At 40.6% G+C, this 13,830-nt stretch overlaps 1 protein-coding gene and 1 long non-coding RNA gene across 3 annotated transcripts in view; one reads left to right on the top strand and one right to left on the bottom strand.

Moving 5' to 3' along the window:
* The window catches only part of LOC121163639, a 144,744-nt gene that overhangs the window by 122,577 nt on the left and 8,337 nt on the right, over positions 1–13,830 (bottom strand). The window lies entirely within an intron of this gene.
* On the top strand, positions 4,267–13,585 carry ACOD1 (aconitate decarboxylase 1). Of its 2 annotated transcripts, XM_040991273.1 has the most exons (5): positions 4,267–4,354; positions 7,617–7,778; positions 8,433–8,522; positions 10,402–10,607; positions 11,484–13,585. In XM_040991273.1, the coding sequence occupies exons 1-5, from the start codon at positions 4,343–4,345 to the stop codon at positions 12,451–12,453; spliced, it is 1,440 nt and encodes a 479-aa protein (XP_040847207.1). In that variant the 5' UTR covers positions 4,267–4,342; the 3' UTR covers positions 12,454–13,585. The 2 variants fall into 2 exon arrangements, with proteins under 2 accessions (XP_040847207.1, XP_040847208.1); XM_040991274.1 differs by lacking the exons at positions 4,267–4,354; positions 7,617–7,778 and having other exon boundaries at positions 7,817–8,530.

The raw sequence follows: 13,830 nt of genomic DNA, 5'->3' as shown, positions 1-13,830 counted from the left end.
CTTCTTATACAAATAAAGACATCCATTGTGCCTTGCTGCATCTAGTGTGTGAGTTTGTGGCAACAATTCCTAATGCTCAGGAATTCTGGTTTTCAAGTAAAACAAATCTTTTAAAAAATTGTTATGTTTATTTAATTGGTTTAAAAAATGGACAGATAATAAGAGTCAGTGTGAGGAGGAGGCACATATATACATACAAAATAAACACTGACTGTGTGAGGAATTCTCTAAAATATCTGGGAATTTTTTTCAAATTTAATAAGATTCATCTTTTTGAAACTACAAATGTTTAATTTACATTATAGTCAAAGTCGTGATGATTCATTAAAGTTCAAAACCAAAAATTTAAATACTTAAGTGAAAGTGCTTCTTCTTGCTGTCTTACAGATGATTTCATCCTTCTCAATAAAAATGGGCTCTTTTCTTGCCTCAGGGTTGAGGAGAATCATACAATGGCCAACTCATAATGGCCTAAGGCAGAGAAGACTTTAATGATTGTCATTTTAAGAAAGTTCAACTTTATTTATCACAAATTTCATATTTCCAAAAAATTTCTCCCGGTAAATATATTTTACCATGTCAAGTGAATGAACAAAGAGACAATAATCCAGGAAATGAACTCCAGTGGACACCACTGTGATTTCTCCGAAAATGTCAGCTGCTAGTGAATACGGAACTTTAACAACACCCTACAACTGACTCATGAGATTTCTGCCATATAATAGCACAGGAAGGGCAAGGCAGGAAAAGACAAATTCAAACTGAAATATCCAACTCTGCCATTTTGGAAGAAACTGAACAAAGTAATTTACCTTTTGTTAAAAATAGTTTACACTCACAGTCGTTCTTGGTTATTTCAAGCACTTCTAACTCAGTGCTCTGAGAGCTGCCAGTCTCCCACAAGCAGGTCTTTAGAACTTGAAATGCTGTTGTCAAAATAAAAAGAAAGATCTGTTGACCTTGCTTTGCCTGACACTTTTCTGCTGTGAACAAAGACAGGCTAACTTATGTGTTAGTAGGATTGACTGAAAACACCAGGTTTGCAGTAATTCAGTCATTAACTATTCAGGGAGTACCTGCTGTGCACAGAGCCCTGCGTGACAGATGCTGGGGTGCAGTAATTAACAGAGTAGATCTGCTCCCTACTTAAAGAGAACTTCCCCAAATAAAAGGGATATAGAGAGGAAACTCTTGTACCTCAAGGAACACAGTGCCAGCATTTACACCTAAATCTACAATAGTGCGGAAGGCCCCCACAACAACCTGTACACTTAGGCTGGTTATTTTCAACTTTGGTACTGTTAGCATTTCAGACAATTTTCGCTTTTGTTGCTGGGAGCTGTCCTGTATATTGTAGGATGTTTAGCAACATACTAGGACCTCATCTACCAGATGTCACAATGAAAATACCCAAATACACTGCCAAATATCCTCTGGGGGACAAGCTCATCCCCAGCTAAGACCACTCAGTTAGATAGAAAAGGAAGGGAAAAAAAGTTGTGCAATGGAGAAGGTGCTTGGTGCAGCGGTTAAGGCACCACTTGGGTTCCGGTTCTGATTTCACCAATAATTCCAGTTTCTACTAATGTGCACCCTGGGAGGCAGTTGTAATGCATCAAGTAGTTGGGTTGCCAGCCACTCATGTGGAAGATGTAAAACGGGTTCTGGGTTTCTGGCTTTCAGCTGGCCCTCTCTTAGCTGTTGTGGGCATCTGGGGAGTAAACTAGAACTTGGGAGCTCAATTAATCTTTCTCTATCACTCTTTTTAATAAATAAAAAATTAAACAAAATATTGATTATAATTATAGAAGATACTAGTCTTTGTCATAGTCCCATAATATTAGGTACACAATTAAACTAGCAAGAGATTGAACTCTTATTCTGATTTAAACTATGGCAAAACCTGAGGCGCAGAGAAACTAAACAGAATTGCCATCAAAGCTCAACAGACTTGACAAATGTTATTTCTTCATCAAGCCCTTTCCCCATTAAAGGGCTGAGGTCATCAGAGCTTATTCATCAGTTTCAAGTAAAAGTAATTTATGAGTCTCAACTCTAAACATCACTCGGAACTTGAAATACATATATTTATATTTATCTCTTGGGCTCTTCACTGTATTTTACGTAAATTTCAAGTAATAATACTGACTCACAGTTTCTTCAGGTAAACTAAAAGAATCCATGTTAATTTATTAATATAACTGGAAAAAATATAAACATTTACACAAAAAACCTATTTATGTTCTTAAAAATCCCTACTAACTGAAATGATAATTCTATTTTGATTGTAAACTATGTACTTCCTTTCAACTTGATGAGATTACTCTAAATATTAAATTATATAGATAATTTGGCAATGGATCACAGCAGTTCATAATTTGATTATTCTTAAATACATCACCAAACCACCCACCTTGCCCACTCCCACCCCAAATATCCATCTTGATCTTTGCACATAGGGATCCAGCGTTTCAATGGAAGATGGCTCTAGAATCCACCAGAACTGTCTGTGGACAGATGTTAAGATACTTGTTAGGGCCCCTGCATCTCACATCATAGTGTCTAGAATAAAGTCATGGCTCCTCGATTCCAGCCTCCTGCTACTGCAGACCCAGGAGGTGTGTTGATGGATTCAGTAGTTATGATTACGCTCACCTATGCTCATCTGGATTAAGTTTCTGTTTCCACTTTTGAGACCACCCAGCCCAGACAACTTAACATTTGAGGATTTCTCTATCTCAAATAAAAAAGAGTAAATAAGATATTTTCTGGAATGGTATCTTGACATTTATGCTAATAATGAGCCTGGGTTTGGATTTCCCTCTGTCTGGATAATGGTTAGGAATGCCACTTTAACAGCTATTGCAATATGAGTAGAACCCAAAATATTCCTTAGACCTAAGGACCTGGAGCAATAATCTAGCCAATACAGTCCTCGCCTTGCATGCATTGGGATCCCATATGGGTACCAATTCTAATTCTGGCAGTCCCATTTCCCATTCCCTAGCTCTCTGCTTATGGCCTGGGAAAGCATTCAATGATGGTCCAAAGCCTTGGAACCCTATACCCACATGGGAGACCTGGAGGAGGCTCCTGGCTCTTGGCTTCAGATTGGTACAGCTCCAGCTGTTGCAGTCACTTGGGGAGTGAATCAGAGAACCAAAGATCTTCCTCTCTGTCCCTCCTCCTCTCTATATATAGGACTTTCCAATAAAAAATCAATAAATATTAAAAGAAACTTCAAATTAAGTTTTAATAAAGATTCCTTATTTATTTATTTATTTATTAAAGGGAGAGGCAGGGAAAGGCAAAGAGAGATCTTCTATCTATTGGTTCCTTCCCCAGATAGCTAAATGACCAGCACTGGGCCAGACTGAAGCCAGGAGTCAGGAGCTTCTGCTAGTCTCCCATAAGAGTGGTAAAGACCCAAATACATAGGCCAGCTTCCACTGCTTTTCTCAGGCCATTAGCAGGGACTGGGACTGAAAGTGGAGTAGCCAAACCATGAGTCAGCACTCATATGCATTGCCGACATCACATGTGGAACCTCTACTGCTACAACACAGTGCCAGCCCCAAATTAGATATCTGATCTCACTGTTCCTATTTTTTTCGAGATTAAAAAAAAATTTATTAGAAAGAAAGATTCACAGAGAGAAGGAAAGACAAAGATCTTCCATCCACTGGCTTACTCCCCAAATGGCCACAAATGGTTGGAGTTGAGCTGATGTGAAACCATCACCCTTAGAAGCTTCTTTGGGACCTCCCATACAGTTGCAGAATCTCAAAGACTTGGTCTATCCTTCACTACTTACACAGGCCATAAGCAGGGCGCTAGGTTGTCAGAGGTGCAGCTGGGACATGAACCAGAGCCTATATGGGTTCCCAGCGCTTTCAAGTGGAGGATTAGTTAACCAAGCCATCACACATAGTTTTTCCTAATCTTTTCTGTACATCATTATCTCCTTCAGATTCATTTTTCAGAGTGGAATATCTCATTTAGATAGTGTCATTTTAATATTGGCATATGGCATCTAGGCACAAGAGGCAGTCCCTGTTTTCTCACAAATTGACTTTTCTGATATGTGTAAGGAATCAGGTGCATCGTGAATGTCCTTCCTAGTATGATTTGGTTCTTTAGAGATTAGTGTATGAAACAAAACATCTCAGAGGAAGTTGAAGTGAGTGATCTTGGCTGGGAAATGCTGAAATTGTGTAAACTCTGGAGTCAGAGAAAAATAAAAGGGAATGTTCCAGGGCAGCAAAGGGTATAAAGGCAGTTGGCCAGCAGACGAATTACTCTGCCAGTTCACTCTTGAAGTAAACTTCCTCTTTAGGACAACATGATGCTCAAGGTATGGTGACATTTTACGTGACTTACTGAAATTGTTTTTCTAGCATACTTCTTCCTTTCTCACATTCCTCAGGACAACTGAACACTTTTTAAGAACTAATCATCTTTTAAAATTCTTCTGCTTTCAAAATGGCACTTTAATTTTTCTGATAACATCTGGGCTACTGAATCAACTCCATCTTACTTTCCAACAGTGTTTGACAAATAAGAGGCTGATCTGTCATATATCTCAGGAAGAAAACTGGATCACAGAAGGTCACTGAATTTTAACCTAACTAGAGGAGGGAGAGAGTGCTCAGGTGTGCTGGTTCACACAAACCAGGACCTGGGAACACACCCCAAGTGCCCACAGGTAGTGTGACTCTAAGAACTAAAGGCATGTGGGCAGCAACTTGGTGTCTGGACCTGAGGCAGGAGTCAAACCTGGGTTCTCTAACATAAGATACAAGCATTTCACCCACTAAGCTAAACACCTATCCCCATTAACCGCTAAGCTTCAGAAGTGCTGGTTTTGCTGCTACACAACTGCCTTTCTGGTTATCTGCTTATTGTCACAGTCCTTTGTCACAGATAAGCTTTTTGCACAGGAATCACACTGTTTTTGTCAGGTATTTTAGAGACCTTAGAAAAACTGCCTGACAAATCACAAGAACTTATTTGTTCATTAAATGGCCACATATTATGCTTTAATTTCTATATTAATCATTGTAACTAAAAAAATGTAAGTGCCATAAGAAAAGCAAGCAGACTAGGTAAATTTTAACAACAGACTGGCATGAAGCTTCCAGACAGTGGTGCGGCTATATGTCTCTTATGTCCCTTTCCTTCAGGGGACAGGAAGACAGGAAGAGCCCAGTTGTTCTTTAGTTTATGGGCTAATATTCTGGTCTTATCTGTGAGAGGACAGCACAGAATTTCATCTTAATAAGTTACCAACAGCATGGTCTCCAGTGGATAGATGCCAGAGCCACCTTCCAGGCTCCATTGTCAGCACCCCATCTCCTACCTGTCCCTGAACACACCTTTCCCCATAGGCAGTGCAGTCCAAGAAAAGGTGGACTGCATGTGTCATTAAAAGCACTCAACTGTGGGAATCAGGATGGGACAGGGCTGTAGGACAGATTCTTCCAACTAGAGCAGAAAATCCAACACATATGTGAAATCATAATTTTTACTTGGCAGATGATTAGACCAGCTTTTGTTCCTTCTCTGCCTTCTTTTGTTTACCCTCAAACATTTATTCGAGCATAAGCATAAAGCAGCCTGAAAAATCCCGTTTTCTTTTATCCCAATCAGCAATGCTTACACCAGCACCTGATTGGTCTCCAAGTCTTCTCTCTGTCACTTTTTTTTTTTTTTTGAGCAAAGCTTCAGAGAGGCAAAAAGCAGCCCAAGCTTCACACAAAGTGCAGGACTCTAAGAATGGGACTGGCCTGTGGCCAGACTGAAGGACTTGCAAATGGGCTCCGGTTCCAACTCCATAACTGTAATCTGGAACTGAGTGCAGGATCAGAGCTTCAGCCATGCTAGGTCCCCTAATCCAATAACTTCTCACCCTAAAGCTGAGAGTTCAAAACAGAGTACCTAATGTTCAGAGAGACAAAGGAAGTTGTGCAACAATATAACAGAAGAGCAGGGGAAGTGACTGAAATGTACTGTGTAGCACTAAGGGCTATGCATATAGTGAAATATGACTGGAATGGATATTTTTAATTGTATACAACAGATATTCTCCTATGGAGATGTGTTGGAAGCAAAATAATTGTCTATGCATTGAAAAACATGATATTTGAAGAACTTTCAAAGTACTCTTCTGCTTTTAAGTGTAAATAATCCTGTGAGATTTTTTATTATCAAGCTTGCTGGGTGGAAGCAGAATGGTCTTTCTCATTGGGATGACCACAGACCCTTCATAGTCAACAAGTCCACCATGGGTCTGTCTTGGTTACCCCCAAGCCTGCTGTCTTCCTGTTTCCTCTCCAGAATCCAGCCTGCTGCAGCAGTGTCTTCACCACCATCACCTACACCTCTGCAACCGATCATCTATATAGTTGCCCATGGCAATCTTTGCAGACCCAGTACTAATCAGATGTGCTCCTTTCTCAAAAAGCCCTGTAGCTCCCCATCCATGTCACCATCTTCAGCATAGACTAACATTCATCATCCAGTCCTAGTCTGCAAACACATCCTCTTACCCTGTCCGCTGCATGAAGGTCTGTAGCTTAAGTGTGCCACACTCGGGCTATCTTTAGGCACTTGCACCTCTAAACTTCATCCTCATCCTCTGCACCTTCACCTGGCTAACCCCCTTGAGCTTACACAGCCAGGCCAAATATCAACATCTCCAGGCAGTTTCTACCAATAAGAACAACAGACAGTGGTTCTCAAGTCATGTATCTAATTTCTAATTTCCTTGTAGCTCTATTTTAAAAAGCAATTGATTTTCTTAATGAACCAACAGATCAAACGTTGTCATATTAATGATATGTTGAATGTTGACTTAGCATATAATTGACATTTTAAAATTCTCAAGATGTTTTATACCCTTTGCTCCTATTAAATTTTCAAAGGTCAGTGTGTATGTTAGTCTTCTGACTCGTTCAGCATTGGACAGGCCACCTTCCAATGCTTCATGGTCCCAGGTAGAGAGGAGCTATTGTTCAGATGTGACAGTGCCACACCATGTAATCATCACCTAGACATACTGAAGGAATACTGAATCCTGTGGTAGGCTCCCAAATATGCTAATTGCAAGGAAAGTCTAATCCTAGTAGCTACAGTTGGGGCCAGACACCTTCATTCTCAACAGCATCCCAGGTAGTCCAGGGCTAGTGGTCCAGGTGAAGGGTATGAGAATCAGTGACTTCAGCTTCACACCTGCAAAATGAGACTCATGGTACTTACCAGGAAAACTACAAAAGGTAAATGGATCGTGTATTTTACATGCTCAAAATAGCCTAGGCCTACTTCTAATAGCAGTCATTACCAGCTGCTCTAGTGCCTCCCTCCAAGCCCAGCTATCCCCTTACTGTAGCAAGATGTCCCCACACCTGCCTCTCTTCACATTCTGTGATTCCCCTCCCCCATCATTCAGTGTTCTTAACTAAACACAGAAACTTGCCTCATACAGAATATATGCTTGGTACACATCATTTTTTAGAAACTGAACTAAAATTGATATACTGGGTTTCCTCTAGTAGGGCAAAATGTTTAAAAGTAAAAAGTTGTACAGTGTAAAGCTATTAATCATCTTCCTTTTATAGTCTGTCACAGAGAGCTTTGCCAACATGATTCACCACTTGAAAGTGGGACACCTCACAGAATCTGTAATTTGGAGGAGCAAGAGAATGATCCTGGATACACTGGGCGTGGGGTTCCTGGGAACCAACACAGAAGTGTTTCACATCGCCAGCCAATACAGCAAAGTAAGCTCAAAGTTGGCTTCAAGGACAAAATCCAGCAAGTGCATATGCCTACTTTGGTGTATACCAAAGGGTGTGTGGGTTTGGTTAATTTACTCTATAGTTTTATATATATCATTTGCCCCTTTTTTTATGTTTTATTACCTGAGTTTCAATATTTATCCACATCCCTTCCTGAGCCACTATCATAGAACCTAGTATTACCTCCCAGTTCATTCTTACTGCTGAAAACCTCCTTAATCTGACTGTCTTAGAAGTTTCAGTGCCTGCCACTGACCATTTGATTTAAGATTCTTGGAAGAAAAAGCTGCTCAAACGCTCTGGGCAGAAAACAGCACAGATGTTGGATATACAGCATCCACTTCCCACTGGATAGCCTACACACTTCACCTTCCTCAGAGTTTATGCCTGAGAATTAACTACGTTCAGACTCTGGATGCAATCTGTGATACAGCCACAGCATCCCTTCCCTCTTCCATGGGGAAAGTTTCATATCCTTCCACAAGGAAGAGAGCAACACATCGACTAAGCCTTCCATCTAGCCCACAGGATCCAATTAAGTACTGTCACATAATACCTCCAAGGATAACAACGCCTGATATCACGGCTTAGCAATTTGTGCTCACTCTCTGTATCACTCATGTTCATCTGTTTCAGGTCTACTCTTCTGGTGGAATCAGTACTGTTTGGGGTCAACCAGACTTCAGGCTCCCACCCACCTATGCTGCTTTTGTTAATGGAGTCGCTGTAAGCAGGTTTATGTCTCTTTCCAACTATCAGATCATCTTCATAATTTTGTAACCAAGAAATGTCTTAGGAATTGCACAGCTTCCATATGATAGATGACACAGATTTGAGATTACTGAAATTCAAAAAGAAAGTGGTCTGTTCTCTTATCCTAGATGCTAATTTTAGTTTTCATGTTTTAGAAAAGGTTTTTATTTATGTGAAAGAGAGATAGCAATTGGTATCTTTCACCTGCTGGTTCATACCTCCAAATGAGTACAACAGATAAAACTGGGCCAGGCTGAAGCCAGAAGCCAGGAGTTTCCACCATGTGTGGCATGGGTCTGAGTACTTTTGCCACTGTCTGTTGCTTTCCCTGGCACAACATCAGGAAGCTGGATTGGAACAGTTTGAACATGAGCCAGCTATTTCATATGGGATGGAGAAATCATAAGTGGCAGCTTAACTTGCTGCACCACAGCACCAGCTCTAGCTTTCAGGGTTTTCTTTCCATAGGAATTTAACGTTTTCTAAATGAACCATCAAGTATAGAAAATTACAAAACTTAGATAAGAACAAATGCCAAGGTATGCCAGCATTCAACTTTCAACATGTTAGCAAAAATGCAAAAATCAATACCCAGTCAATTCCACATCAGTTCTTCCTATTTAATATGTGATTTGTCTAGTAGTATGTTCTTCATTCAATGGATACTAGGAAAATAGTCACATAAACAAGTTTTTTCTGAACAAAATCTCCGTAACTTCCCATCTTAAAGGTGATTTAGTATTCTTTCTGTGTGACAGAATCAATCTACACGATGCAATGTGGACATGAACAGATTGGGGTTTCTGATAAATTTTTGTGGTTGATGGGAACAGTACTTCAGAATACTAAAAGTCAAATCTAGTGGTTCATTCAGGAGAAGATGTCCAGCAAGCAGTAGGAAATGCTCCAGCTGCATCAAACAGACATAAAAATCCACTTTTAAATGAACTTCTGGTTATTACCAACAATTTTATATAAAGGAAAATGAATAGCTGGGATAAAGAGGAATAAACCCTCACAGCATAAAATAATGGTTTTTAAATCTGAGCTCTGGATTTCTGTGCTATTCTTGCAATGTTTCTGAAAGTTTGAAATTAATTTGTAATAAAAAGTACAAAATATATAAGACATAATACAGAATAAATTATCTTACAAATTATTTCAGTGAGGCTTGTTTAAAGGATAAGGAGGAAGGAGTATCCATCTGACTCTAGTGTTTTTTAAATGTATTTATTTAATTCAAGAAGGAGAGAGAGAGAAGCAGAGACAGGGATCCAGCATCCATTAGTTTACCACTCCAAATGCCTATGACAGCCAGGCCTGGACCAGGCTGAAGTCAGAATCCAGAAATCCCATCCTGTCTTCCCATGTTTGTAGTGGGGACTCAAGCACTTGAACCATCACGTGATCCCTCTGAGGGTATGCACCAGAAGGAAGGTAGAACTAATAGCCAGAACAGGGACTTGAACATATGCATTGCAGCATGGGATATAGGTGTCCCAAACATTGTCTCAACTGCTAAACCAAAGGCCTGCCCCAGTTTTGTTTTTAAGGAACAATATAGATCTTGTGTAGGCTGTGGAAGGTGCAGCTGCTGCCCTCTGGGCCAACAATCAAGCTCCATAAAGATCACAAGTTGCCCCCCAAGCAGAGGGTCAGCATTTTCCAGTGCCCAATTGTGTGATGAATTATCACAGCCAGTTTTCATGTATTAGAGCATCAAATCAAAAAATTTAAGGATTATTTCAGAAACAACAGGATTATTGCTAACCTAAATCTCTGCTGATTCAAAAAGCCATCTAATTTAAGGAAACATGTTTTAGTTTTTTGTTGTTTATTTCTCTCTATGCAGATCCACTCAATGGATTTTGATGATACATGGCACCCTGCCACCCACCCTTCTGGGGCTGTCCTTCCCGTTGTCACAGCTTTATCAGAAGCCTTGCCACAGAGTCCAAAGTTTTCTGGTCTTGACCTGCTGTTGGCTTTCAACATTGGAATTGAAGTGCAAGGCCGATTAATGCGTTTCTCCAAGGAAGCCAACAACATACCAAAGAGGTATGGAGAGAAACTGACACAACAAGAGACAGCCACATTCCCTTTATCTATCAGTTATGACTTCTGTTGAGCTTTCTGACCTACAGGCTAACTCAGCTAAAGTATTAACACCAATGCTAGCAGATAAGTCAGTTCCACTCACATGGCAGATCTCATATCTGTATGTAATAAAAGTGTGACTTGGGGAATGTCTTGGACATTTTTCCTTTTGGTTTAGATTCAATGAAACAACCAGGACCATGAAATAAATTGGGGCCTTTCATCCTAAGGGGAGTCATGTCCTTCTGGCATCTCCAGAGGTCCTCTGAGTATCCTATCCTAAAAGCATAATCTGCTCCACTATTCACATGGGCCTTCAGGATAGTGAGAACATTCAGAATAGCCTAATCCTAGAAATCCGTCCTACAGATCAAATGTTAGCTGCATGAAAGGGATCAGCCTCATCTTTATTTCGCCACGTGGTCCAGCCTGCCAGAAAGCTAAACTAGAATACTGTTTTCTGAACTTTCAGTCTTTACAAAGCTCTTAGTTCTTACACTCGCTCACCGAGCTTCTAGCCATTTATAACTCTAGTTTTAACGACAATAATTATTAACAGTAACATTTTAAAAGAACTAGTTATGAGTTAGGCACACATACTTTCCTTGAAGACTCTCAAAATTTTTGTAAGGTAAAACATTATTGTTTTCACCATTTTGCATAAGAAAGGTACAGGGGAGTTGAATGTTTTCCCAAGAACACACATCCGTAAGTGGTAGAGCTGAGACCTGACCCTCGACAATAAGACAGAATTGTCCATGTTCTCCACAACCACCCTATGCTGCATCCTGGTGGGTAAGGGTCATACCTCTCCAACTCTGCTTTTTTGCTTTTCAGATTTCATCCTCCCTCGGTGGTAGGAACTTTGGGCAGCGCTGCTGCAGCATCCAAGCTTTTAGGGCTCAGCAAGACAAAGTGTCAAGAAGCTCTGGCTATCGCCATCTCTCATGCAGGAGCACCCATGGCAAATGCTGCTACTCAGACCAAGCCCCTTCATATTGGCAATGCTGCCAGGCTTGGGATAGAGTCTGCATTTCTGGCAATGCTGGGTCTCCAAGGAAACAAGCAGATCTTGGACTTGAAAACAGGATTTGGGGCCTTCTATGACAACTATAACCCCAAAGTCCTTCCAAATCTCGACACCTACACTTGGCTGCTAGACCAGCAGGATGTGGCTGTCAAGCGTTTCCCTGCCCACCTGGCCACCCATTGGGTAGCTGAGGCAGCCGAATCTGTACGAAAGCACCTAGTGACAGACAAAGGTCGGCTTCCTGTTGAGCACATCAAGAGAATTGTGCTGAGGATTCCAGAGGTCCCATATGTAAACAGGCCCTTCCCAGACTCGGAACACGAAGCTCGTCATTCCTTCCAATATGTGGCCTGTGCCATGCTCCTTGATGGTGCTGTCACCGTCCCATCATTCCAACAATCCCAGATCAACAGGCCACAGGTTAGAGAGCTGCTCCAGAAGGTGGCGCTGGAGCACCCTCTGGATAATATTCCAAGCTTCAACACACTGTACTGCGAGGTGAGCGTCACCCTTGGGGATGGAGCCACCTTCACTGGGCGCTCGGATACCTTCTATGGTCACTGGAGAAGGCCTCTGAGCCAAGAAGATCTGCAGAAAAAGTTCAGAGCCAACGCCTCCACAATGCTGCCCAGCGACACAGCTGAAAGTCTTATAAAAATGGTAGAAAATCTTGAAGACCTAGAGGACTGCTCTGTTCTAACCTCACTTTTAAAAGATGCTTCCCCTCAGAGGCCACAATATTCAGCCCACAGTAATTCCATCCACAGTCACTCCTGAGGCTCACTGATCCTTAAGTGAGTCAGTATTTGGGGAATCAATAATTTGCTATAAAGCAAGGAACTGCTATTTGGTCGGCCCAGGAACACCTGCTATAAAATGGCAAGACTCGGGAAAAAAAATTGCATTCATCTGGAAAGTACCTTGCTGAATTCTGCATGATAATTCAAATCACCTAAATTGAGATGATACGCAAGAAACACAAAAAAGTTGATTTGAGAATTATTTACTAGTGTACAATTTAAGTAATCTGTGATCTACTTGCAAAAACTAATCTTTTCCAAGGATTGATTTATGAACTTCATGGACCTCAAGACTACAGATAACGACCTTGAAGGTGTATTTATGGTCAGTGGAGAGTAGTTCTGGTCTGTTACACCACCAGCAGATGACTTAGCTTGTGCTTCTTACCAACCTCCCCACAGTGCAATGGATATACTGGCCTCTGCAGACAATATGCTCTATTTTCAATCAGGAATATTTGAATATTTTAATAGATTTGTCTATATCTAATTTACCTATCATTTAATGACCCATTTCAACTATATATTTCAATTAGCTTTGGTAAATTTTAGGGAGTTGTACCAATACCACAACAATCCAAACTGGGAATACTTCCATTGTTTCAAAAAAACTCCTTCTGCCTGCCTATAATTAATCACATTTCTGCCTCAGTCCTTAGCAAATGAGACTCAGTCTCTGTAGTTTTATCATTTCGGGAATCTCATATAAATGGGATCATATAACATGTGTCTGACTTATTTCACTTACCATAATGGCTTTGAGATTCCTTCACATATCATTCAGCACTTTATTCTTGTTCATTGTTGATATCTATAGCACACATTCCTTTTCATGTGCTAGCTAATTAGAGAGCTTGATTATTCCCAGGTTGGGCCAGTATAGACGGCACTTCCAGAAACATGCACTTGCAAATCTGTGTGTGGATACACGAGTCCACTGGGTAGATACCCGGCTGTGAGGGTGTTAGACCACTCGGTAAATGTTACACTGAACTTCGGGAAAGCTGTTCTCCTACGTGGCTCCAGCATGCAGGATTTCACAAGCAGCTGAGGAGTGGTTCTTGTTTCTCCTCACTCGCCATAAAGCTTGGCATTGTGAATCTTTTTACTTTAGCCATTCCAGTGAGTATGAAATGGTATCTCATTATAGTTTTAATTTGCATTTCTCTAAATGACTGATTCTTTCCCAATTTTTCTAATGATTCTAACTTGGTTATCTTCATATTGTTGAGTTATAACAGTTATTTAAATATTCTGAGTGAATGAATCTTTTAGCATATAAGTATTTTGTAAATATTTTCTCCCATTTTGTGGCTAATCTTATTTTTAAAAATAATGTTTCTTGAAATGAGTT

This window comes from Ochotona curzoniae, unplaced genomic scaffold (genome assembly GCF_017591425.1).
Source record: "Ochotona curzoniae isolate NIBS_2020 unplaced genomic scaffold, NIBS_Ocur_1.0 contig_64, whole genome shotgun sequence".
In the NCBI taxonomy this organism is placed as follows: domain Eukaryota; kingdom Metazoa; phylum Chordata; class Mammalia; order Lagomorpha; family Ochotonidae; genus Ochotona; species Ochotona curzoniae.
The sequence above is the reverse complement of the archived record's forward strand: the minus strand, read 5'-3'. Positions and strand labels throughout refer to the sequence as shown.